This window comes from Coturnix japonica, chromosome 2 (assembly GCF_001577835.2).
Source record: "Coturnix japonica isolate 7356 chromosome 2, Coturnix japonica 2.1, whole genome shotgun sequence".
NCBI lineage: Eukaryota > Metazoa > Chordata > Aves > Galliformes > Phasianidae > Coturnix > Coturnix japonica.
Window position 1 is genome coordinate 5,395,353 of NC_029517.1, and position 27,524 is coordinate 5,422,876.

The 27,524-nt window shown below is 44.1% G+C and overlaps 1 protein-coding gene and 1 long non-coding RNA gene across 2 annotated transcripts in view; both read right to left on the reverse strand.

Moving 5' to 3' along the window:
• Positions 1-4,832: 4,832 nt before the first annotated feature.
• On the reverse strand, positions 4,833-24,339 carry LOC107308864. The gene is made up of 2 exons (XR_001552952.2): positions 23,412-24,339; positions 4,833-6,043 (listed from the first exon to the last, which is right to left on the reverse strand). It is a non-coding gene; the product is annotated as an uncharacterized LOC107308864 (long non-coding RNA).
• Positions 24,340-25,109: 770 nt separating this feature from the next.
• Positions 25,110-27,524, reverse strand: part of XYLB (xylulokinase) — an 86,861-nt gene continuing 84,446 nt past the window's right edge. The window contains exon 19 of the mRNA XM_032442953.1: positions 25,110-26,921. Coding sequence (XP_032298844.1) covers positions 26,826-26,921 — 96 coding nt within the window. The 3' untranslated portion in view covers positions 25,110-26,825. The remainder of the gene's footprint in view (positions 26,922-27,524) is intronic.

Sequence of the window (27,524 nt, forward strand, 5' to 3'; positions counted from 1 at the left end):
AACAACAAGAATCCCTGATTTACCCTAAGTTTCTGCTAGCAGGAAGCACATCTACACCTGTGTGGATGAGAATAGGCCACCTCAAGAGTGGAGGCACCTCTCCCTGGTGGGAATCATTCCAGAACAATTACTATTCTGTGTGCATTAGAACCCCAGAAGCCTTGGGGTAGCCTGTTACAATGCTGTTTCACACTCAGAAATGAATTGTGTTGAATTATAAGTTTGTTTGTTTCTTTTTAATAAGGCAATTAAACCAATAAGGTTGTAAGGAGACAGACTGGAAGAGGAATAACAGAGGACCTCTGGGTGTCGCAGCTCAGTTTCCTACCCCTATTTCTTCTTTTAAGGCACAGCATTGTAAAAGAGGATGCAAACTCTGTCCAAATTTCAGAGACAAGGAAATGGATCTGATTTTGCTCTTTTTTATTTTTTGGTATTTGGATAAAAATGAACAAGCTTTTCAGCAGTCTGACAACAGAGGCTTGGCAGTGTCACCATGAAGCATGAGAAAAACCATGAGTCAGGTTTGGAAATCGTGAGATTGGCTAAAAAAAATGTAAGACTTTCTTTTTTTCTTGTTATTCATGCATCTGTTTAGAAACAATACGCATTCTTCATGTTTAGCTCCAGTTCTCTGAAATGTCAGGGTCTGCGCTTCTAAGGAAATTTATCTTTTTCAGCCAGAAGGAATAAGATCTTATTTTCTCATCAGTGATTCTTGTGTGGCTGCGTGCTGCAGAGCTGGGGTTCAGGGTGGGGGAAGGAATACAGACTTCCATGGAACTTGCTGTCAGTTGAACAAGCTCCCTGATCTCATACCATGTGGCTACTGGTTGGACTAGGTGATCTTAGTGGTCTTTGCCAGTCTTAATGACTCTATGATTCTGCTTGTCCACAGCTTGTGTTGAGCAAGGTTATCCCTGAGCACACCATGAATTTCCACCAAAATTTGCCAGACCTGGGCACTGGGACATAAGGAGACATCGAGTCTCAGTAGAGCCCACCAGGATTCTGTCATGGAGAGTGCTCTCAGTCTTGAGGTCTGCATCTCAGCAGTCTCATGGGGCCAGAGCTTGCATGCTAAGACTACAGAAATGGGCATGAGTGAAGAAGGAAAGAACAACAGAATCATAGAAACATTAAGGTTGGAAAAGCCTACTCAGATCACCCAGTCCAATCATCAGCTCACCCCACCATGCCCACGTTCCTCAGTGCCACATCTCCACGGTTCTGGAGCACCTCCAGGGGACAGTGACCACCACCTCCCTGGACAGCGTGTGTCAATGCATCACCACTCTTTGGGAGAATATATTTTCCCTTATATCCAACCTGAACAACAGCCATCAACATATGAGTGTGATCAGGAACATACCACATGAAAGACAGCTAAAACTGTTTTCTGCAAATGTACCTTCACAGGCATTTCTGCTCTTGATTATCCACTGTGCTGGTCTTCCAATAGTATCGAAATTGCAAATCTAATTGCACTGTAAAAGTAACGGCCTATGAAATTTTTAATGGAGCAGATTGCACTTAGGCTTTTTTTTCCTCTGTGGTTCAATATACTTCAGTATCTTTTCCCTCTTGCAGAATTTGATTCAGGGTTACAGTGGATTTATACAATTGCCTTCCTCAGCACCATGAAGGCTGAGCTGCAAGATGGCACTGAACCCAGGCAACTGAGGCTGGACAATCCAGTGTTTTGAGGAGCACCTAAAAATGCATACTGACCCAAATCACTGATACGCAGATACGTGGAACAATCATTTGGCACCAGTTACTGAGTTTTAGTATCCCTCTGGCATTCTGTAACACAGGCTGTTAGTGGCTGGGCTTCTACTGCTCTTCCAGGGAAAATACAACTGAGAAAAGGGAAAAGCAGAAGAAAATGAAGGACACAAACAAATCAAAGTAAAAGCCAAAGTCAAGCAGCACTTAAGGTAGGATGAGTGGAGGTCTTAAAAGTCACATGGAGTGATGATAGGTGGGAGCATATGAATGGCAACCAGTTCTGCACCAAGCACGGCACTTAGAGCTACACAAAGACAATGAACATGGCCAATGGAGGAGGAGAAGGAAAAGAGGAAGGCGATGAATCAGAGCTCTGTCTTTGGGATGGAGAGAGCCAAGAACCATGGTGTTCAACAGATGTTTCTTGTAAGATATCAAAATGAAACATCCTCTCAGCTCTTTCATATCGATATCGTGGAATTCCTGTTTTCCCTGAGAGAACACAATGATCCATCTTCCATGCTGCTTCTGGCTGCTTCTGGGAATTCCTGGGAGAGGAATTCCAGCTCATCCAGCCCTACATATCAGCAGAGAGGCTGTGAGGTGCCTACAGATGACAGCCCCACAGGGCTAAATTCCATCAGAAGCAATAGGACCTCCTTGGTGCTGTGTGTCACATGAGATAAAAAGCAGAGAGAGAGAGCAAATAGAAGAAATGGGGAAATGCCCACACTCCAAAATTAAGTGGCACTCTAAGGTGTTTTCCTCATATAATCCACCTTAAAGATGATCTGTTATGGTCTGAACTGAAAAAATCATCAGCAGATGAAGAACAACTATTGCTCTCGTGGTAGTGCCACCCACTTTCACATCTGCAGAGAGCATCAATTGTGAAAGCACTGGTGTGAAGCTTGTGCTGCTAACACAAACATGTGCATGATTTAGATATATTCTAATAGACAGCTCTGGCACATGACATTCCTGCAGTTCAAAATTTAAAGAAAAGGGAGAGATGTGCCATACACCTCTGGTTAGACTCTAGGCTGGCTCAGCACAGAGGCAGCCTGCAGTTAATCAGCCTTCTTTCTCCACTAACTGTCACTGCAAACAAAGGAATTAGCAGAAGGTCTGTAGGGAGCATTGAGATAATTTGGCTGGCTGAAGAAAAGAGAAAGAAAAGAAAAGCAAAACAGAATTACTGAGAAATTTACTTGCACTGACCTCTCCATAAATATTTAGATATAATCATCATTACCTTGGAGTAAATTAAGTTATAAACAGTCTCCACAATTGCACATGATGAATGCGTATCGGCATGAGAGAGCACTTTATTGCAAGTTAATGTGGAAATAGAGCACCTCAATCAATCAGGATGCAGAAATGCTGTCTGATGATATCAGCCTATCTCACCCTATTCATACCAAGCATTGTATACTCACCCACCCACCCCTCCTACCCTTAGTCTTCTTATATTAACAAATATGTATTGACCTGCGGTAGACTTAAGTGTGTGTACATGGAGGTGGGATAATGAGAGAAGTACACTATGTGTCCTCAAACACATTGGTGGTATTATTTATACTAAAGTAACATCTGCAGCAACCAAGGACATGCCCATGTGCTGAGCACTGCACAAAAACACATCCAGGAGCCATCTGGATAGGATCCATCTGATGACATGGATGTCCACAACAGGGACTACAGCTGAGCTGACCACCATCAGCATCTTTCACAGCCAGCAGAGAAAAAATCGGCACTTTCTGTGCTCAACTTTCCAGACCTATTTTAGACGTGGAGTGGAAGCAGAGATGAATCATGCCCTGGACTCCTTAAGCTGCCTTGGCTCAATCCGTGCAGACCATTCGGGAGCCCAGGGTGACTGCTGCTGAAATCAGCATCTACACTGCAGATGCCAATTTGATGAGACGAGTCATATCCACTCCAATTGAGAGGCTTAGAAAAAGCAGACAGCCGCATGGCATGCAAAAGAGAGTCATCTCTGAACTGCATTTCTCAACTTTAAACCCACGCAGCTTCCCAGGGCTGATGGTTTCCCAAGAGGTTTTCAGAGCTCAGCCACTGAGGGAGATACCAGGTGGGAGATGTGTTGTGGAGGCATGGGCTGCTCACACCTCGCCTACCCTTTCACTTCAGTTTTAGAACTGAGATTTCAGAGCTTTGCCTTTCCTTCCAGCCACTCTGCTCCTGCTGGATTCACCTCTATCTCACCTCAACCTCGGGCAGTTGCATGTACATGGCAGGTAAGCTCTGCAATGACGCTGCTTAGAAAATCATAGAATCACAGAATGGCTTGAGTTGTAAGGAACCTCAAAGATCATCTAGCTCCAAACTCCTTGCTATGGGCATGGACTTCAGAAGAAATGATGGGCACAGGAGTCTAAACTGGGCATGAAGGTGATGGGTTGGCAGTTGGACTTGATGATCTTAGAAGTGTTTTCCAACCTTAATGATTCAATGATTCTGTTATAAACACCACATAAATAATTCCCTCTCAGTGAGTTCCGAAGGGTGTAGAGATGCATGTGAAGCACTGGCACTGCATACCTTCATGCATATAGTTCCTTTGTCTGCACGGTGGGTGTGTGGTTGCAGTGTGCTGTGTGCTTGCATCAGCCCGCATGCACCCAGCATGTGAATCATAGTGTCAAAGAATTACAGAATCATTAAGGTGGGAAAAGTCCACTATAATCACGAAATCCAAATGTCAACCAATCTCCACCATGACCACTAAACTGTGTCCCCCAGTGCCACATCTCCACAGTTCCTGAACACCTCCAGGGATGGTGATTCCACCACTTCCCTGGGCAGCCTGTGCCAGTGCAACTTTCTGAGAAGAAATCTTTCCTAACACCTCCAGAAATGGGGTATCCACTGTTTCTTTAGGCAATCCTCTGAATTAAAACAGAGTTTAGGGGTTGCGCACTTCTCAAGCCTACCAGTCATCCACACTTTACTATCACCACCATCAACGGCACCCAAAACTTAGAGACTTTACCCACACAAGGCTAATAAGGGATGTCTGTGCTGCAAAGTATGAAGGAATGTGGTATAATAAGACAAATGATGATTTAAGTGTTTCTAAAAAAAGGAGCATGATCGGAGATTTTATTATGGCTCATGACTTCAGCGTGATAGCGAACCTTGCAAGAGAAAAAAGATTTCTAAATGGGGGGCATATATGGGCCTCAACTCCTTAAGAAATTCCCTGAAATAAGCCTTAATGCTGCAAAGATCTGGACTTATGTCAACTCAAGAGATCTTTGCTTCATGCTGTGCTTATGATCTTAGGATAAAATGTCTTTTTCTAGTCTTTCACTTCTCGCGGGTTTTTTCTCGCGGAGAAAACTATATTTGAATTTCCCACATAAAACTTATGAAGACCAGTTCCTGGTGATGCTCAGCTTGAATTTACCACTGGAAAACAACAACAGACTCAACAGATGAAAAGTGCCAGACAGATAAAATAATTAACATGCAAACAAAGTGGGCTGTGAAGAGCCTTCTCACAAGCATGTATTTATAGCAAGAGGTGAAAGAAAGGCAGTGTAGCACTGATGGTCTTTACCCTGTTACAAGGTGAAATACAAAAGCCTTGGATATAGCCCTAATAGAATAAAGTAAAACCTAGCTTGCATCTGCCTCATTTCACAAGCTGTGGGACCTTTCATAAAGAGGCATCATGAATGACTTTGCCACTCTTCCTCTGGCCCTACTGCCTTCTTCTTACAAGACTTTATCTTCAGTCAGTGCCATCCCCCAGCACTACACCACCCACCCTTAATCCAGTAATTACCCAGCCTAGTATATTATTGCAGTTAAGTCCCTTCCCAGCTGCAGCCCAGGACAGCCTCTGCAGCCAGCCCAGTGGAGCACCAAAGCTTGTTTTGTTGACCCGTGTCTCATCCCACTGAGCCTTGGTCTAAAAGTAAAGAAAGAAATTGCTAAATCTTCTAACACAAGGCAGAGATTTTTATGGATACCAAAAACCTATCGGCAGGCTCAGATCAAGGGCTTTTTAATTGAGTGAGCAATGTTAATTAGTAAATCTACTGATTTCTAAATACCACAAGACCTACGGCTACAGATTTCCATTGTCAGAGGACAATGCACCTTTCAAGGTCTAGAGAGCATTTTTTCCCTTGGCTGTTCTGCCCTTAGATACCAAAATGTTTTGCAGCTAATTGTGCAGGCATTTGGATGGGACAATGACAATCAGACATCCCTTCTCTTCAGCTGAGGGAAATGCTCAAAGGGTTCTTCAGGGATGTTTGTCTCTGGGAGGTGAAGAAGTCTGGAAAAAAAAACAAAACACAAGGTGTTTCTCAAAAACAGAAAGATCAAAGGTAAAAGCATTTGGACAGATAAAATGGCTGCAAAGATTATTACTTCTTAACATATAAATTACTCAAATCGCTCCCATCTGTCTGCCTCCACCACCATATGAAAAGGGAGACCAAGGGCTTAGCTCCCAATACATTAAATCCTAATAAATCCACCCGTGTTTTAAGTTGTAATACATGAAACACTTTTCCTGGAAAAACCGTCTGCAGACCAGCAGCAGAGGCTTTACAACATGTTTGTTATGGAATCAGGATAAAAAGCAGGGATCAAACTGCAGCAGCTCAGCAGCAAAGGATCGCTGGAAATATAGAAACTAAAAATGTAGTAACGGGAACTTGAAGACAGGAGGAAGAAGCTTAGCAAAAGGAACGGCCTTGCTGGGGAAAAAGCAGCAGAGTTTATGGCCCCGGTCTTTATTAGCTAAGGAAGTCAGTGCAGGCTTCTGGGGGAAAAAATAGGAAAAGAAATAAAAAGGAGTTTAAGATCATTTTAATGGTTTGAGGCCAGATTCATAGCAGACCTGGGCTGTGTCTGGGGATCTCACCTCTATTTTTAACATTCCTTTAAGTTTTCCCCAGAAATGATGTCCGGGAGGCTGACAATGGCCATATTTCTCCTGCCCTGCCAGCCCCCCAGAGGCACCCAGCAAATCTTCAGACCATTCTCCTCTTCAATAGGTCCTGACCCAATTTTGGAGCTGTCAGCAGCCCTTTCCCCGGTAGGTCACCCAAAATAAGGGCTTCAGCCACCATGTCACAAACATGCACCACCCAGACAGCAGGGAAGAATGTTAAGGACAGGTTTTATCACCCAGAGAGAGCTGCAGTGCACCCACCATCTGCAGGAAGCAAGGTCCAGCTTCCACATTGTGCCCACATCTTTAAGGAAAAGCATAGTATGAGTATCTCGATACGAACTTATCCACATAAGTAATGTGAATAGGTGAGGGACACATCTCAGCATAATGCTGGATGATAAAGGGGAGAGCTCATTGTGGCCTTCCAGTACATAAAGGGAGCTAAAGGGTAGGAAAAAACAAAAACAAAAACAAAAACAAAAACATTTTACATGGGTAGACAGTGATAGGACAAGGAGGAATGGTCTTAAACTAAAAGAGAGGAGATTTAGGTGAGATGTCAGGGGACATTTTTCACTGAGAGAGTGGTGAGGCACTGGTACTGCTGCCCAGAGAAGCTGTGGATGCCCATCCCTGGAGGTGCTCAAGGCCAGGTTGGATGGAACCCTAGGCAGCCTGGTCTAGAACCAGATATGGAGGTTGGTGGCTCTGCCTGTGGCAAGGGGGTTGTAACTTGGTGATCCCTGGAGCAACTTCTAACCCAAGTAGTTCTATAATTCTATGGTGGTAGCCTAAGAATCTTTGGTGGGTTGCCTGAACATCTTTGCATTTCACTTCAAATACCAGAAGCAGAGCCAGGAACTTGACAAGACACTCACTCATATTTCTGTGCATTGCTACAGCCCTTTACACCACTGGTCCCTGCAAGGTCAGCTATTACAGAGTCCATCAAACAACACAACAGCCTCAGGGTGACACCTGTCCCACATGCAGCTCATTATGGGCAGAAAACCATTTCTGCCTTGGTGAAATCAAGCTCAAAGTGGAGTCAGGATATCCCCTAAGTCATGGGCAACCTCTAATGGCATGGTGGCTCTTCATCAAGACAAAAAGACATTATTTTATCAAAATTCATTCTACACGTTTTGTTTTCTTGACAAGAAGAAAAAACACTGGCACAGCAAAAGGTTCTTCTGGCATCTTTAGCATAATTTTGAGTTAAAACACAGAAGCAGCATTTCCTATGTTGGCTCGCTGCTTCGAATCTTACCTGACATCCTGCATCATGTATGAGACATCTGCACTACACGCTGGTGGAACAAATCTGTCAGCAGAACAAACGTGAGGGGACAAATCCATCCCTGTTGCAACAGCAGCAGCATTACCCCAGGGGAGCGCTTTTGGCCTGCTGGAGTCAAATGGGATTCAGAGCAAGTAGGTCCCTCTATGCAACTTGGAAGACAAATGAATGACTAAAATAGCATTAGTGGGAGCGGAAGCGGCTGTGCAGTGTGCTGAGATACAGTGGCTCAGCCGCGGCTGTGGCAGTCACACTGTGTTTGGATGCAAATTACCACCAATCAGTTATGCCCTATACAAATCCGTCCCTGGTTTGGAAGAAGAAAAAAAAAAATCTTAAAACCTGTCTTGCGTTATGCCTTCAGGGCAAATTTGCTTTTGTGAGCATGAATAATTCATGCGTGTTCATTTATTATTAATTAATATTCCATGAACATGCATGGTTTATTCACCCAAACAAAGCTCTGCACCCCACACGCTCTCCCTACAGCCTGACATCAGCTAATCTCTGCAATCAGGCTGACCAACGCGTTGGATCAAATTATTTTTCTCCTCTTTCTCTCCAGAAGGTACCAAGAACTTTTAGACCATCCTTGCTGGTCACTGACTTTCCCCATTCCTGGGGCTGGAATGGGGCAATTTCACTCTGCTGGGCTTAAACATCAGAGGGAAGTTGAAAATGTGGTTGCAAGAAGGAATCATGATGAGGAGTTGGACTTTCAGTGTGCTGTGCCAGGTGCTTCCATTCTGGGGAGCATTTCAAGGCTCCCCACAAATTGTTGCTCCCCAATCACCACATGGGTCCCTGTTGAGCATGGTTGTTGGGAGACCTATGTAATACCCTTAAACACATTGACTCCAGCCTCTGTCCATGCCACAGATGGACATATTTTGCTTCTCAGCATGTATCCCTGGAAGAGCCCACACTCTTGAATCTTTAACTGCGAGGAACAGCTTCATCACAGGGCGCTCCTGCTCTGTTTATGTCGTGGGTCTCCAAACACACACCTTAATTGCATTCTCTTTGCTACAGATGTAGATATGGAAAGCCAAGAGCTAGATTTTCTTTATTTGGGCTGAAACATTGCCATCTCTTTATATGGTCATAAATGAGTCCTGATTTCAAGCACAGGAATGCTGAGAGGAGATAGATAGTAGAAAGCTTCCTGTGTGCTAGACTGTTGAACAGCTTCAAATCAAGAGTGAGCTGAAGAAAACAGAGGAGACACTATTTTGGCATTCAGTCAGGGCTGAAATACAGCACACAGAGAGGTGGAAAGGAAAGAGTCATAGAATAACCTGAGTTGGAAGTGCCCCATAGCAATCAGTGAGTCCAATACCTAACTCTATGCAGCAACACCTAAAAATCAGACCATATGATGGAGAGTGTTGTCCAAACCTTCCTTAAGTTCCCACAGATCAGGGAGGTGCCCACTGCCCTGGGCAGATGGTTCTATGCCCACAGTCTTCTGTGGCAAATCCTTTCCCTTTTGTCCAACCTGAGCATTCCTTACTGGAGTCATTCCCATGGCACTCATCCCAATGGGGTCCCGTATGCCTTAGTACTCCTCAGATGGCCTATGGTGGAGGAAAGACAACAGTGATCTGTGTAGTATGAATGCTGAGTGCCAGTCACAGGTGTAGAGGCAGATATCGTCATCTAGGAGAACCAGCAGAGGGAATGGAGATGGTCTCTAGAGTAAACGTGAATTGCTTCAATTCTCTTGTTTCTCTGTAATAGCTTAAACCAAAAGCCTGGGTCCAAATTCCCCCAGCCGCCACATGTTTCACAACAAGACCTGAAGTATTCCAGCAAATACCCTGGGCACTCTCTCATTGCTTTGAATTGTTTTACAAATAGAGATAAGTTCTGTAATGCTGAGAGTTACAGACAATTTAACATGCAGGGGCTGTGCTGGGAAAACTTAAAATTGTCATAATTCATCCTCCCCTTCCCCCGGTCCAGAAATGAAAGATTAAACCTTGGAAGATTTATTAAACTGACATTTTAATAGAATTTTTAGGCTTTCCCTGTTAATAGTTTAAATATAATTGAATTCTATGAAAGGGAGGAATATGGGATAGAGTCGGTGTCCCCCAACAACAGGAGCATTTAAAACACTGGGGCATATAGCTAATGCATAATTTAGTCTTATTTGCATGGCCCTTAGAACTGGGAGTAAGGAAAACACAAATCTAATTAACTGAGTGAAAAAGAAATGCCTCCACCAGCAAACTCCATCACAAGCTCCACTACCACACACCCACCCTCCCCAAGTCACAAACACGAAACAGATGGCAAGAGGGAGAAAAAAATAAAAGACATCACACGTCAGCTCTCGGAGAGGAAGAGGGGGGGAGAAGAGAGAGAAAGCAGAAGGGACAGGATGGATACTGTACTACTTGACGATGCAGCAATTAACTTGCTGAGGGTGGAATAATTCTTGTGGTGCCTCTCCCGTTGGAGCACTCTCCCAACTTAGCAAAGGAGGAGATGTATTGCGTGCAGTGGAGAGCAAACCAGTTTTCATAAATCCCAGCAGGACTCAGTTTCGCTTTATGAGATTCATGTGAAAAATTGAAAATTCGGGTTCTTCCAAATGCATCTGTAATCAGCAGCCTGAGCTCTGCGGGTCCCCAGAGGTAACTGATCGCAGACAGCACAAAGTAGGGTTTCACAATCTCACTCAGCTTCTACACTGCATTTTTAAAGGTTAGACATTAATTCCTGATCAATACAAGGAACAGCAGGCTACCCCCTACCCCCACTCTCAGAACTGTCTTACATGATTAACCGAGCCATGGCTTTGTCCTAGAATTACTTCAGATCGCAACTTGGGGCTGTAAGATGCAAAGTCCCTCCAGATGCCCCTCCAGTCCCTTCTTCTATGTGCAGAAATAAGTCCACCATGTCCAAGCTCTGACTGGCATTTACATTTGTTATAGTCTCATGCTAATTTTCCTCTCCAATTAGTAATGTCACTAAGAAGGGCTGCTGCACATGAGAAGCCTCAATGGCAGCACCAAGGAACATGTGCTAGGAGAGAAGTGCTGAATACCTATCACTCCATTCAGAGCTACTGAGTGCACTGGGATTCCCAGTAAGGCCAACAAGCTCCAGCATGGTGCTCTCCCACCCTTACAGAACAGAATCCACACTCTGAGATGGGGCTCAGACCATCACCTTGCAGCCTTAGAAAGTTGCCACTGCTTGACCTACACTGCAAAGTCAGCCTCCATGTATCTTTCTTCAGACATGAGCATGGATCGCATGTTGTGCTCCCACCTTGTTCCAGCACCCAGCAGAGCTGCAAGGAGTTGAATCATACTGATCACTCCCTGTGTCCATTTCAAGAAACTTTTGGATTAAACCATAGAATCACAGAATTGTAGAGGTTGGAAGGGACCTCTGGAGATCATCTAGTCCGACTCCCAGCTAAAGCAGGTTCCCCACAGTAAGTCTCCCACACATTAGGCTCTCTGATTCAGTGCCCAGAGTGCATACTCGCATGCACATCCATAGACTTAGATTTTACGTTTTGCAGGCTAAAAGAAAAGCCAGAATTTGAAGCTTCTCCATGTCTTAATAGGTCTGGTTGGATGATGTAGAAACATGTCATTCAAAGTGATTCTTCATGCTTTGAGTATCCCTCCTTTAACAGTGTGCTACACGCATATTTGTTGGGTTCCTCTGTGCCACTGCCATGACAAATGTCATTGACATCCAGACAACTCCCTTGAGCTCTAAAAACAAACTGGGTGTGCCCCAACCATCAAGTTTTCCAGCAGAGTTAAAAAAATTAAACAACAAGCCACTCAACAGACTTTAGGGATCAAAATCTTTCCAGTTTCCTCTACAGATGCATATTTGCCTGATGTTTGCTTTCCATTCATAAAATCATAGAACAGATTAGGTTGGAGGGAACCTCAGAGACCATCCAGTTCCAGTCCTTGGTCATGGGCAGAGCTCCCCCAAACCAGCTTGGGCTGCCCAGGGCCTCATCCAGCCTGGCCTTGAGCACCTCCAGGGATGGGGCACCCACAGCTCTGTGGGCAGCCTGTTCATGTGATAGGTGATGGCTGCTGCTCTTACTGTGAAGATCTGATGCAGTTTGACATGGTTTAGGTTAAAACAGGGAAGGAGACAAGCTGGTCAATCAATTAGATTTAGGACCAGAGTGCTAGCTATGCTGTTTGCTCCCCTACCATTTTTTCCCCTGTGGTGACACTCCTGAGCCTTTGAAGGCTTCAGCTGCTAATTGGAGGAGTCCTGGACCATTGGCAGCATTCTGGGGAGGTTTTGGAAACACTTAGGCAGCTACATTAGCATGCTCTCATGGTCTCAAATTTTTACTGGCTCTCTTCAGGGCTCATTTATTCCACTGAAATCAAACACAAGAATTCCCCCAAGGCATCCTTGTCAGATATGAAGTGTCTGCCCTACATGACACACACTTTTCAGGTACTGCAACAGGTACAGGAAGGCTGACAATGGTTTTCAGTGTTGTATCAATTCATTATCAAAGGGAAATCGATGAATATCCACTTCTGCTGAATTAGAGAGTCTCCTGACAGTTAACAAGTGTGAATAAAATGTTACTCAAATTAGTGGCTGAGAACAGAATTCTAGAACCAAACTTGAATATGAAACAGGTCATTAATATGACACACGTTTAACATCTTTTGATTGTGTCTAACGCCACGTTTGTGGGGAAAATACCTCTGTTAAGATTCATAGAGAAGAACATAATCACACAATATCCTGAGTTGGAAGCCGCCCATCAAGATCACTGATTTCAACTCTTGGCTCCACAAAGGACCACCCAAAAATCTGGACATATATCTGAGAAAGCTGTCCAAATGTTTATTGAACTCCAACAGCTCAGAGCTCTTCCTGCTGCCCTGGGGAAACTCTTCATGTCCACTGCTCTCATGGCGAAGAACCTTTCCCTGATATCCAAGCTGAAGACACGTCTGCATTCCTGTATGCACCCTTCTGAGCTCCGTGCCTCTCACTGTGTGCAAAAACAGAATGATTATGGAAAAACAAACAGGACCCTTATCCTGTTCAGGAAACAGTATTTGTAGCCTAAATTTCTATTTGTTCACCTGTTCAGCACAGTTATGTGTGTGCCTCGCTGGCTGCACTGAGATTCTCATAAAATATGAATACTTCTTCCAGATACGGTTGGTTTTTAACTTGCATTTACAATATGAACAGCTATTGGTTTCTATTATTATTTATAAGCATACAGTGTGAGAAGCCCACCTCTAATGCTTATGAAGCTTCTCTTGCCAAGAGCAGACAGACAAGAGGACACTGCAAGATAAAGTGGAACAAATACCAAGAGATGTGTAGACCAGACAAACGAGATTTTCTGTGAGCTGTGCAGTCAGCCTAAGTGTTTAAAAACAACTTTAAATTGGGATTGAATTCGTGCTTTGCAGGCTTGGCAGCATAAGGTACAGTTTGCATCTTATCCTGATGGTGTAACACTGTCTGGTTTCCTTCTCATGGGGTTACGAGTTTTTTCAGGTTGAAGAACAGCAAGTAAAACAGGAAAAACACAGTTTCTTTGAAGGTAATCTCTGGCATTCACAGAAGTCCCCAAAGGGTCCCCAATACATCACATGAAAGGAGTGGCAAGCTTATAGTTGGAGGGAATGCATCAGCGGTCTTTAAAAATGAAAAATGATCACTGTGACTTGAAAACAGCATCAGAGGAATAGAAATGTTTCTTTGTAAGAAGCAGGCGTTTGGATACACAGAGGTACCCATGTCCTGCAAATCCCCTGTGGCAGCTCAAGCACTCCCAGGACGTGTAAGGCTGGGTAGGAAATGGTTAACATTTCAGGTCATTTCAAAAGCTGGTTCTGCAAAGCTGCAACCTCATGATCTTGCAGACATTCAGTGGGGAGAGAGAACAAAGAAGAAGGAAAGGATTGAAATCTCTTTTCTACATTCTCCTTGCTCAGTGGTTATTGAGATGCCCGTATGATGTGAGAGAGGTGCAAGAGGAGAAAAACAATTTATCTACAACATCCAACAAATTGTAAGCATGCAGGAAAGTGCTTTTCAATCTATAGAAGTGACGCAACTTCAGTTTCTCTCTTCTGAGGTGACCACTCAACTCATCCCCACTTCAGGTATTTTAGGTAGGGATATTTCCCCCTGGCTGGAAATTCCACCACCCAACACAGTTTCCACCAACTACTTTCTACCATCCTTCCATAAATTTCTACACAAGCTCCGAACAGAACAACCCAGGAGCTCTCATCCAAGCAAGGATCCTTCCTTAGGAGAAAATAAAAAGGGCATTGTTTTCCTATCATTCACATCCATCAGTTGTGGAAAGGAAAAGCAAATCAAGTCTCTTGTCAGAAATCAATAAAAGCTGGCACGAGTGGCTCATCCAGCCCATAGTCTGGAGGTTTGGTGAGAATATGAGGGAAGCAAAACACAACTATCATTTCAGCTTAAGGCACGTATCCAGGGAAGCACAAAGAAGGGAAAGAAAGCAGGGATGTGGTTCTTCTGAAATGGCAGGATGACAGGAACATTCTATAAAATTTAAAAGAAGAGAAAGGAAAAAACAATGGCATTTTGGTGTTTTCCCAGCCAGGCTCTGAGTAGGGTCTACCCTTGGTTATTAGGTATGATACCCCAATCACTGTCTGATTCAACCAGTTTTGTTTGAATATCTCACAGCTGAAAAGACATGTCAAAACCTTCTGTCTCACTCAGGTCAGCATCACAAAATATACCTCAAACAGTATATTTTGCTAAACCAAAGCAACCCAAAGGGCATAAGAATAGTGATGCAAGTATTCAAGTTGTAGAGTTCTCCAAGCAGAGAAGAAATCAGGTTGTAGAGATTCCCTTCAAATACCAGGGTTGTGATTTCAAACCCTTCATTGCAGATCACAGCTACTTCTATAAACAAGAGGCAAGAGAAGACAGCAACAAAGCTTTTCCATCTAAAACACATTGCAGTCCAAGTTGAAAAAAGGAATAAGTCATGGTGAGGTAACAAAACTTGGAATTAATGCAACTTAACTATGGCTCAGGGATTGGAGGTACCTAGGTTTAGGGCTCCTAGACCACAAGTCACCTAACTTCTTGGAAGAAAACCCAAACTCAAGTATCTCTCATTCATTGTCTGCCAATAATCACCTCATCAGCTTCAGCTTCATCTCCATCTCCATCACCATCAGCTTCATCTCCAGCCTGCAAACCACAGTGGTGGCCCTCCTACACTTATTTTCCCATCACAATTAAACACCTCTGATTAGTTCAACTAATTACAGGGTGCTAGCAATTATTCACTGATGGGTCTCCCCAGTCATTAATGGCCGTTCCCACAAGTGAAGGCCAAAAGAAGAAAGCAGAAAAACTAAACATTTGGGAAATGAGGGGGGGGGGGAATGAGAAGTCCCTGAACTGATTCAGGTCCTTTGGGACTCAGAGTAGAAAACAGCCCAGCTATTTACTATACCTGTTTCCAGCATGCATGGAAATTTCCCCTTCAGCCCTTTTTCCTGCAGAATTCTGTGATTTGAGATGCCTCCACAGTACCAATACAAGATAAGATGCATTTGTTCATTCTTGTTTCAGCACTGCCATGCCTCTCATTTATTTGAGCATAATCCAAAACATTGAATCAAGTTTGGGAAATTCTGTGTCAAGGGTAAATTTTGGAGCCTAGGCCTCCAAGTGGAAGGATTATCTTTGCAGCTGGATAAAGGCCTCGGACAATGGGAGGGATTAGGAGAGAATGGAAATGCTGACAAAGGGACAGCCTGAACTGATGAAGAACACACTTCTTTTGTGGATTTCAGAGACAAAATCCTTAGGAGGATGCTGTACATACTGTAATGGCCACTTATGTTTTCTGTTTCAGATCCTGCTAACAAAATGGAATAGAAAATGAAGTGTTAAAGACGTTCATATAAATGATCTTGATCTGCATAAAATTCTACAATATATCAGAACGCACTTGTCCATGGTAGCCATGGACACAACAGTTTCATCTTTGTGATGCAGAAATTTATTTCCAAAGGGAATCACTTTCATCACTGTGACACTTCTGACAAGGAAGGCTGGACATGGGATGGGTTTCTTAAGGAGATGAGCAAAAAGCATAATCCCCTTTGGACAACAAGATGCCTGAGCATGGCCCTTGTCCTTGGGGATGGGTGCCACACTTGGGTATCTGTATGAGGTGCAATGATTCCTACTGAAAGCCAACAAATGCTAACAGGATCACCCCTACACCACAGACAGGAGAAACACCAGTTCCAGCTTTAGTACTCCAAATGCATTCCCTTCTTGAAAGGATGGCTAGTGGTCAAGGGAGCTCACACCTGGCAAACAGCATCACGCAGCCCCTTGTGCTTCTTGAGAAAAAAACAGTGGAAAGGGAGAGGGTACAGTTCAAGCTAAATTGTCCCATAAAACATTTTACTACAACACACCGATTAACATTTGACTCTGCTGTAGAACCTGAACAATGCTAAGGGCTGAAAAATGCCTGTCTGAAAAGGCGATGCCAAACAAAGCGGTCACACAAAGAGCCCTTGCAGAGGCAGAGGGGCCCCTATACAGCCCCAGCACCCAGGCCACGGCTGCTTTCATGTTCATGCTAGCTACCCATGCTGAAAAGGCGCAGGAAAGGTGATTCATTTCAAAGTAAAATCTTTCTGTAGGTAGTGAATGGTGCAGAAAAGTGGGGTACAGGCCCCATCATGATGCCATTTTGTTTCTACAGGAATGATGAGAGCCCTTTGCTCTTGTTAATCAGAGGAATTCCTGACATCCTGCTTCTGCCATAAAAGCTCTCTCCACCTGTGCATGAACCCCAAAAGGCTGAACCCAGGGGATTCCTCCTATCATGATCACATGGAAAAGAGCACAGGGACCAGGGAAGCAGCCAGGCAGGCATACCCTGCATTTTGTCAAACAGTACCTAACTCTCCATTCCTGTATGTACACTCAACTTCAGAATCACAGAATGGTTGAGATCAGAAGTCAGTTCTGGGTCCATCTGCTCCAACCCCATCTCTGTCAAAGTCATTCAAAGAAGGATGCCCAGACCCACATCCAGGCAGGCACACAGGCACTGGCACAGGGAGGTGGGTGGTAGAGTTATTGTCCCCGTAGTTGTTCAAGTAGCATGGAGATGTGGTACTGAGTGATATGGTTGGTGGGGGTGGGTTGGTGGTTGGACTTGGTGATCGTAGATCCAACCTTAATGATTCTGTGATTCTAGGTGCTGACATGCTGACATCTCACTCACCTTCTGAAGTACAGCAGGTTCAGATGTGCCCAGCGCAAAAACAGGACTGACATCCAGGAGCAGAAAGCCATGGCTTAAGGAAGGTGGAAAAAGAAATTTCTTAGAGTGTCTGCCATTGGAAAATCAGCATTGCCTGTGTAAGAAAACATTGGAGCAACTTTGTAGTGGGAGAGCAAAGACTAACGAAGATCAGTTTCTCATTACATCTCACGAGGCTGTTGGTTTTTTCCTACCCACGAGCAGAAATTCTGGCTCTACCACATTCACAAAGAGATGCCTCTTCCAAAGCATCCCTTTCACCCCAGCAGGCAGTTTAGCAACACTACAGCGGTCAAAGCTGACCTTCCACTCCAGGTCCACCAACACGAACCAGCAGCAGACATTGGCAGGTGAAGCAGCACTGGATGGGGGCTGTTTCCAAGGCTCTGTGCCTGCTCCAGCAGGAAGGGGAAGCCCTACTCTTTCCCTGTACCAGCCCCTAAGTTGCAGTATGAATATCCACACTGATCTGGGATGTTTAATATCAAATGAAGAGGGAATTAAGGTGCTTGCGTCTCTGACTGCTTTTACACGTTAACTTTTGACAGGATGAAAACATAACTCGCTGTTTTTGCCTTTATAAGCAATACTTGGCTTTTTCTATTCTTGAGCTTGTCTACTGTGCAGCTTATTTCTTTTGCTGATAAATATTTATGCTCCGTGATTTTGATTTATAAGAAGGGCTTAAATATTGTAAAGCTGGATATAACCAGCGTAAAACAACATAAAACAAAGCACCAGAATCCAGTGGACTTAAAAGGCATGGCTCCAGAGGCAGCCAAATTTTGCCCCAGAAATGACCTCTTCCCTTCAAGAAGTGGCACAAATTGGCAGCTTCCCCCTCTGCATTACAATTGAAATTCCAAAACTGTATGTATCAAACAGGAAAGGTGTTTGCCGTATTGCCAAGGTTACTAGAGTGAAAACATTGCAAATGGCATTTGCATGATTGTACTTTCAAATCCTAACTTGTAGCAACAGTGCATTTTAAATGAAGGTGATTTATAACTCCAACCAGAACACTAATCATATTTTGGAGTAATAGGATTTATTTGTTGGTTGTTTGTTGGTTGTGTTCTTTAAGCTCAGAGACAACAAGCTATGTTCATGAAAAGGGACGTGGCTGAGCTTAAGCCCTACCCCAACAACGTTTTGAAAGGATTAGAAAATAAACACAAATGTACTCTATTTTCAGCACGCAGTTCAGAGCCTGGGTAGTCTTTAATGCTTCTCTGCTATGAGAACATCCTACATTGCTAAGCAAGTTCAAATAATTTCCATTTTAAATGAAAAATTCAGATTAGTACAAAAAAGAAATCGTCGTCTAGGGATCAAGAATGGATGTTTCACAGCGCCCAGCTGTTCTTCAGCTCTGAAACTCCTTATCCAGAGCAGGCTGGGCACATCATGAAGTTCAGACCACTACCAAAACTAGAATTTACAGCCCAGTATCTTAAAGCTGAAAGCAGCTGCTATGTATTCTGTGACATCACAGAATTATAGAATCATAGAATGTCTTGGGTTAAAAGGGACCTTAAGGCCCATCCAGTTACAGCCCCCACCATGGGCTGGTTGCCCGCCCCCCCCCCCAGCTCAGGCTGCCCATGGCCCATCCAACCTGGCCCTGAGCACCTTCAGGGATGGGGCACACACAGCTTTGCTGGGCAGCAGTGCCAGGGCCTCACCACTCATAGTAAAGAATTTCCTAATCTTACCTAAATTTCCCCTCTTTTAGTTTAAAGCCATTCCTCCTTGCCCTATCACTATCATTCTGTGTAAAAATTAAGTCCACCTCCCTCTTATAAGCTCCCCTCAAGTACTGGAAGGCCACAATATGATCTCCCCAGAGGAGCTCTCTCCTCCAGATTATTTATTTCTGGGACTGGCCATTAAGTCCCAGGGTACCTAACTTGGAGTCATGCAGTATTTATGGGGAGAAACAGCTCATTTAGGCCACAATTTAGGAGGTGCACTAAATCCCATGGCCCATATCTAAACATGAAAGGTGCTTGACTTTAACCTCCATGCACACCTGACTCACAGAAGGGAAGGTGTTCCACAAGAGACTGAGTGTTATTAGAAATAGTTCCAACAAATTCCTTTTTGTTGTTGGTGGTTTATCTTTTTCTCAAACAGAACATTTTGAACATAATGCTGTAAAAAAACCACACACACGCACACATTCAAGCCGTCTTCCAGGACTTGTTTTAATACAACTACTCAGTGGTGGGCTGTTAAGTTAACCTGGTTGGCATGGGAAACCAAGAGTGATCACACAGCTTGTTACTGCTGCCCAACTGAAGAGATGATAAACTTTATCAGAGTGTTGGGAATGTCATAAAACACACACTAACTTGGTCACCTTAACTATACACCTTCTGGATATTGAGTTCGGGCTCTTTAAAGGGGCATCAAGTTAAACACCTAAGAACACCACCTACAGTCCCAAGTTGTGCTTGGAAATTTTGGCCTTGAGCATGTTCTTGCACACACTGTATTTATACAGTGTAGTTGTATTTGTGTGTGTGTGTGTATATATATATATATATATATATATATATATATATATAATTTCACATTCACATTTACATACATCTTTAAATGAAAAAAAATTAATCTAAAATATGTCACCCGGCAATCTGTCAAATAAAACTCATATAATAAATATGTCACTTTATTTAACAACTGATGCTGAAGAGAGCTAGGCAGGAGGAAAGAAATCAAGACAAGGTTTAGTAAAAACACTGAGGAAGGCAGAAATTAAAGCAATCAATCACATTCTCGTGGAACGTCTTCGCCACTTGAAATAATATTTTATTGTCTGCTATTGATTGGATGCCACCGAACAAAATTGCAAACAATGAATCTGATGTTATAAACAAGAATCACAATAAGAATAACTTATTTCGAAGCCTCGGCCGCACAACAGTTTGTGCTCTGCAGAGCCAAGCGTGGAGAGCTGGACCTCTACTTGTTCTGCCATAACCTCAGAAAATCATAGAATCATGGAATCACAAGGTTGGAAGGGACCTACAAGACCATCTAATCCAACCATCCTCACATTACCATAGCTACAGCAAACCACTAAACCATATCTTGTAGCTGAAAGTCCCTCTTTATTAACTACTGCAAGGTTCACATGCAGCACTGCCAAAAATGAAACATAGAATCACCAAGGTTGGAAAAGACCTAAAAGATCATCCAGTCCAACCATTCACCTATTACCAATAGCTCCCACTACAATGAGGCACATTCCCCCCTTTGTATTTCAAATGTGAACTTGCAAACTTTGGTAGAGTTGGAGAAAAGGACAAAAATGTAAGAGAGAAGATGCAAGAATTGCTTTTTCCAATGGTGAGCTCTCCGTTTAGGAAGGAGAACAACATGAAGGAAAATATACCAAATTAGAGAGCAGAGCACTGTTGTGCTACATTCACTCAGTAGCCACACAGCTCAAACCCAAGCAACTTTGTGTAAAAGAAGGGAAAATTTCCATGGGCCATCCAGCTTCCCAACTCACTTCCCACATTCTTCACCCTTTCACTCCAGTCTGTAGGAATAACTAAGGAGAAAGTGATGCAAATGATAGAAGGACAGCATAACAAATGGTTGGCAATAGCTCACTCCCAAATATGTAGGCTTGCCTCAGATCTGGGTCTAGCCAACATTTTTGTTGAGGAGTGGATTGAGGTTATGATTTTGAGGGGTGGAGAATGCCCTTGAAAACTCCATTTGGGGCCCCATTCTGACAGGGGTGTGCGTGCTCTGGAGGGGAATTCAGACATAATCTGAAAAGCAATGATCTGAGAGAAGCAAGGAGAAAGTCCAGTGAAGAGAGGACATCTCCCACCCTTGGGAGGACAACCACAACACACAGGAGATGTTTGTTCATGATCCTTGGGACCAAGAGCCAGCAATGGGAGCAGCATCCCTGTGAAGTCCCCTCTTGCAGTGTACTGATGGGAAAGGGGACATGGGAGTCACATACATAAACCCACCAAGGCATGGGGGATAACGCCCCAGTGTTAGCAGTGTTGGGCTGCAGGCGTCTGCCATCACCATCTATCCAAGACGAGAGATGTTTTCTGTGTACAGAGCAACGAACTGCCTACAATCAACCCAATCTGCTCCTTCTGCACCACCAACTCTCAAGGTGACTGACACCTCTGGCCCAAGCGCACCGTGCAGAGGACACCGCACCGCTTTCGGGCAATGCAAGAGGACGGATCGAGAAAGCAAAAATACACGGAGCCCAAAACCTCCAAACCTGGGCAGGGGCTCGTGTGCTGCTGCAAGCGCAGCGAGCGGGCACCCTCTAGCGAGATGCATTGCGAAGCGCTGCTCCCTCCGCACCCACCGCCCTGCCCAGCTCTACTCCCCGCAGTTCAGCCCCATTCAATTGCCACCCGCTGCTCCCCAGCAGCCACAGCCTCCCATAGATATTTCCCTATTTACAGCTTGGCTCACAAGGCATCGGAAGTTTCTTCCCTTCCTGATCACCTTCACCGTCTTCCAGTGAACATTTGGGTAATGTCTGCTGTGTGCTCTGCCCAGCACTGCTGTGTAAATGGTGAACAGGCTCCTGTGTATTTTTCAGACTGACGTTTCACGTTTCATGCCCCACCACATTCATTTGGGGTCAGCTCATGCAGCCTTGGGATTATGGGTTGTAGCCTGACCACCAGTGCCAGGGAAGGTGCAGGTGACTGCCACCTCTGCAAGCCCTCAGGGACAGAACAGTGCCAAGCCCCTATGAGGGTAAATATTGTTCCTGGTACTGCAAACATATTAATGTGAGAGCTCCTGTCAGACCTGGAGAGCTGGCATCTAACCAGGCTTTGAAGGGCATCCCTCCTCATCCTATCATCACTGGTGATTTTGTTGGAGGTTCCTGTCACCAGCAGGTAAATAGGACAAGATGTAATGACTTTAAATTGTGCCAGGGGAGGTTCAGGTTGGATATTAGGAAAAAAAATTAATCTCAGAAAGAGAGGTGAGGTGGTAGAATCACCATCCCTGGAGTGGTTCAAGAGCCATGGACATGTGTCACTGAGGGATATGGTCAGTGGGCCTGGTGGGGGTAGGATGGAGTCAGACTTGGTGATTTTAATGGTCTTTTCCAACCTTAATGATTCTGTATTCTAAGAAATGGGGTTTTTGTGCTCAGTGCAGGGCAAGCCTGTCACCCCCTAATCCACTTTCCTCATCCTTTCTTCCATGTTCTTTCCTGTCCAAAACCAAAGGGCTGTTGAGCAGGAGGCAAACCCCTGTATCTCCCGAATTACCCCTGAGCCCCCATTGCCTCCACCAGGTCCTGTCTTCCCCTGCCCCAGCCAGATGCTTCCCATGAAGACCAGCTGACAGCAACACAAGCCAAGGGTCTGCCTCAGCTCTGGTTAAAACTGGATCCAATTTTACAAAACCCAACTCACAAGCAAGTTCGTCTCCTGTAAATAAACATAAAACCTGGGATGTTTGCCTGGTTCCAGAAACAAAAGGACTTATGCTCACCGGATTACAACACAAAAACAAGGACAGAGACAGGTTCTACGCATGCTTCTGAGGGCAGAGCAGCCAGCAAATCCCCTTAATGACCTTTCAAATGCCTCTTGCCTATCATGCTAATTGCACAGCCATTTTTTTGGTGGTGTGGACATGTGTTCACAGAAGAGTCAGCTGAGTCCGTCAATGTGACAGACTGTTCTCAATTTATGCACATATCCTGAAAAGTGCTATTATTGTCTCTTAAAGATACAAGAGTCCTCGTTAAAATCGCCTTATATTTCCATAGACTCACCGCAATGAGTTAATTGAATTGAGTGGAAAAGAGAATAATGCACAAGCAATGGCACGTGTCTGTGTTTGTGCCATTAGGGAAAAAAAAGTGAACACATTATTTCTTGGTTTCAAACAAACAGTGAATCAGAAACAGATTTTCTTCTCAATATCCCCACTACCTTCTTTTTCTTGATGGCTGTTTAACCATTGCTTAGTTGAACCCAAACCTGCTGGTGAATGTACTCACATCAATGCGGTCAACAAAGCACCTGCTTAACTCAAAGCAGATAACTAAGGCACATTCAGGGAAAATCACCCAACTGCCTCACCTGTTTTCTCTGAATAGGGGTCCTCCATCGTTGTAAAAGCTGTATTTCTTTGAGCATAAAGTACTGCAGCAGCAAAAATCAATGTGCTGTGCTCCATCAGCATGCATCTGTCACTCAGCTCCCGACACTGGAAAGGAAGAAACACACGGAGAGAACACTCACCCTGTCCCCTTCCTTTAACAACAGCCAAGAGTAAAAGGATGCATAATTTAGTGGAATGGCTTTATTTGTGTATCGGGTTATATTAAACGTCAGCTAAGGTTATGTTCTTGTCTTCAGTTGCTGCTGGGTGTTGCTTCAAAGTCATTCTGAGTCACTGCTCTCCATCTTTATCTGCTGATGGGCCCCCAGGTAGCGATGGGAACATAACTTCCCCTGACACGGATAACCTCCAATAAAGGAACGACTTCCCTTTTGTCGTGCTGATTACAATAAACGGGGGGATGTCAGAGGCTTGAAGAAGGGGACCACAGGACTTGAAAAGCAAAGAAAATGGATCACATCCTTCTCTGCTCCTGCGGCAGCAGGCTCACTCCAAGCTATTTGCAAAGCAGCAAGGAAGACATGAGGCTGCAGCTGGGGCTACCAATGGAAATGCAAATCTTTACCTACAGTACTTCATTCTGCAGCAAATGAACAGCAGCCTTATGAACATCCAGAAGGCTGTAGCTTAGGGAACATGAACCTCCCAGTCCCAGAATCCAGGAGGGTGAAGCATCATCTAGGCCCAAAAAATAACCCCCAGGGTCTGACTTCACTCAGGTTTTCCATTAATTGTGTCAGGGTTGACTCTACAGAAATTCCTCCAGGTTTCCATGAGCCTGAATAAGGTGTGAATCAGAGCCCAAGCATTCAGTAAATCAGCCTCAGCCAGTGATAGGATGAGAGGTGATGGCCTCAAGTTGTGCCAGGGGAGGTTCAGGTTAGATATTAGGAAAATTTCTTCTCAGAAAGAGTAGTAATGCAGTGAGTGGCACAGGCTGCCCAGGGAGGTGGTGGAGTCACCATCCCTGGAGGTGTTCCAGAACTGTGGGGATGTGGCACCAAGGAACATGATTTAGTGGGCAATATTGGTGGTATGTGGATGGTTGGACTAGAATATCTTAGTGGTCTTTTCCAACCTTAGTGATTTTGTGATTCTATGATTCTATGAAAAGGAATGAGCTGTGCCCAGAGGGATGCAGGCTGGCACTTGGCAAGGCCAAGGGAAGTTTCCTTTGGAACAGAACTTTTGTTTCAGCCTGATACGAAGCTTGCCAGAGCCAGTAACTCTTCTCATTCTGAATTCAGCTTTGGCTGCCCAAAGTAGTAGTTCAGGAGATTATCTTGCTCAGAAATCAGGTGGGAGGTTTCCAGAAAAGGTCCTCAAAAACACCCTGCTGTGGAAACAAGCCGCTCGTTGCACTGGTCCCAGTAGCGAGCTGCAATGGGATCACACGGCCAAGGGCTTCCCTCGCTCAGGAGGACCATTAATGCTCCCCACCTCGACCCTTCAACAGGGTCTGCACTCGCTGTCACACACACACTTTCTGCCCAGCACCAAACATTGTCATTTACATCCATAAAAAGCTGAATTCAGCACTCTTTCCATAAAACGGATCGTGAACCCTTACCACCACTTGCCTCTCCTTGGAATAATAAATTATGAGGACAAATGGCAGAATCATTATCAGTTTCAATATCCAGTCATAAATAGTCTTGTAAGAACACTGAAATGATGGTGTTTTATTGCGTTAGATATCACTTGCCATTAATTACAGCATGAAACTTTTGTACTTTGATGAAAAGCATTTTAGCCAGCTCTGTTATAAATTTAAAACAGCCTTAAAACAAAAGTCACCTCAAGTTGTGGGTTTTTTTCCCCCCTCTATAGATCTGAACACAAAATAGCATTGGAAAGACAAAAAAAAAAAGCCAGGCTTTTAAGAAGCTATTTCATTATGTACACATTTGGCTTTAGTACGGACAGCAAACTAAGGGTACCAAAGAACGTTCTGTACAGCAAAATCATTGGCAGCTAGATTTCACTGCTACAGATACTTCATAGTTGGTTTGGTTTGATCGGGTTTTGCAGTGCTGTTGTGAATCAGCATGCTCTAGTTTACATTTCTCCTCCCTTTTCTTGTTATAACTCTCTCAGGACAGAAATGGAGGTGATTTCAGAGCAAGCCTGAAGCTAATAGGAGCTGGTGGGTTCAGCTCCTTGCCAATTTGAGAGCCACAAGATCTCACGGACTGAAGTTTAACTCCAGTCTAACTTTAGTGTGACAAACCACAGGGGTGAAGCTAAGAACTACGTTTGCAGACATTTGTGGGATCATTTTTCCTCTGACAAATAGGATTTCCACCTGTGAAATTTAAGGTGCTGCTCCTGTGGAACAAGTTATCAACCCACAGCATTGATCCCATTTAGTGTTTGTTTGCAGAAGGGATTATTCCATTCCACTTTGGGCATGGTAATCTTACAACCACTGCTAACAAGTCCCATGCAGACCAGGATCCAGAGCCTCTGCTCAGCTGAACAGCAGGACATCTCACAACAGCATCTCACAACAGCAGGATTGCTCACATCCATATATGAATGTTCAGCATCAAATCCAGACACATGGCACCAGCTCTGCTGGCTCCCATAGGTTTTTGAGTAGACTCGGAGAAGACATTTTACTTTCATTTCCCATCCTTCCAGGAGGGATTGTGTACACTCATAATTTAAGTTAGGCCTGTGAAAAGTTTGGCTTTTGTCCTACCAAAGGCTTTTGTTCCACCCAGGAACATGGCGAAATCATCCACTTTCTTGGAGGTACAGTGGGAGTCAGCTCAACCTTAAGCCAGAAAAGTTTAGGACTCAAACTGCCATGATAGTCAATGGAGATCTGGTCCCTATATTCAGTGGCTCCTTCTTGTCCTTGGAAATGGCTTCCAGGAAGATTTGCTCTGTAACTTTCCTTGAGACAGAAGTGGAGCTGAACAGCCTGCAATTCCCTTGTATCTCTTTTTCATTTGGGAACAAGAGTAATATTCGGCTCTTTCCAGTCAATAGGGACTTTTGACTGTCATCAGAGCCATTCAAAGATGATAGAGCAGCCACACAGTGATATCAGCCAGCTTCCTCAGCACACTCACACATCTCCACCTGGCCCCACACACCTGTGTATGCCCATTTGGCTTCACTATCCCCTCGACTTATCTTCTTCTACTATGGGTAGTACCCTTTTTCCCTACACATTAGTTAAACAGAAAGAAGCTCGAGAGCAGAACTTGGCAGTAAAGACGAAAGCAAAGAGCATCACAGCTTTCCCATGCTCTTTCTTTTACTAGATTGGCCAACTCATTCAGCTACACAGCAATACACACCTCCGTTTTCCTTCTTCTGACGAATTACCTATAGAAATCCTTATTCTTAACCTCACTCCCTCAACATCTCCACCTCACTTCTGGCTTTTCTAATTTCATCCTTGTGCCACAACAGAGATCTGAGGACAAGTGACGTTTCCCAGGGCTGATGAGCATCTGTAAAAATAGATGTCATTAAAGCAACTTAACTGTTGCTTGAAATGGTGACCGTTTGCTTTTTGACACAAAAATGAGGAATTTAAGAAAAGCAGTCTAATTGCTCATTTAAGGCAGCCTGTTCTTTCCCTTCTGCTTAGCCTCGTTTGACAATCTGAGAGTTTAGCTCCCAGTGCTCTTGCTTAAAATATAGCAGATGGCCTCTAATAAGTAAATTGAAAAGTGCAAATAAGGTTAAAACAATTTTTCTTTATTGAATATCATTAACTTCAAGGCTGTCCACTTTAAAATGCTAATTAAACCTCACTTCCTTTTGCAGGGTTCTAGTGAAGAAAAATTGCCGGGGGGTAAATTCCTCTTGCTTGTAGAGGACTAGCCCAGCAAACTGATAGCAAATCGAGCTATTACGTGTCCCAGTGTTAAGAAGCAGAACTGGAACTTTTCAATTTATTGGTCCCTACCATACTCGTTGCTTCCTACAAATCAAACACAATTAAGAAGGAAATTCAAAAGAGGTCAAGTGTGAAACTGTGTTCTGGCCACATGGCAAACAACAGTTTCTCTCAAGGTCAGTACTCAATGCAGCTTTCTCAGTGAGCAGAG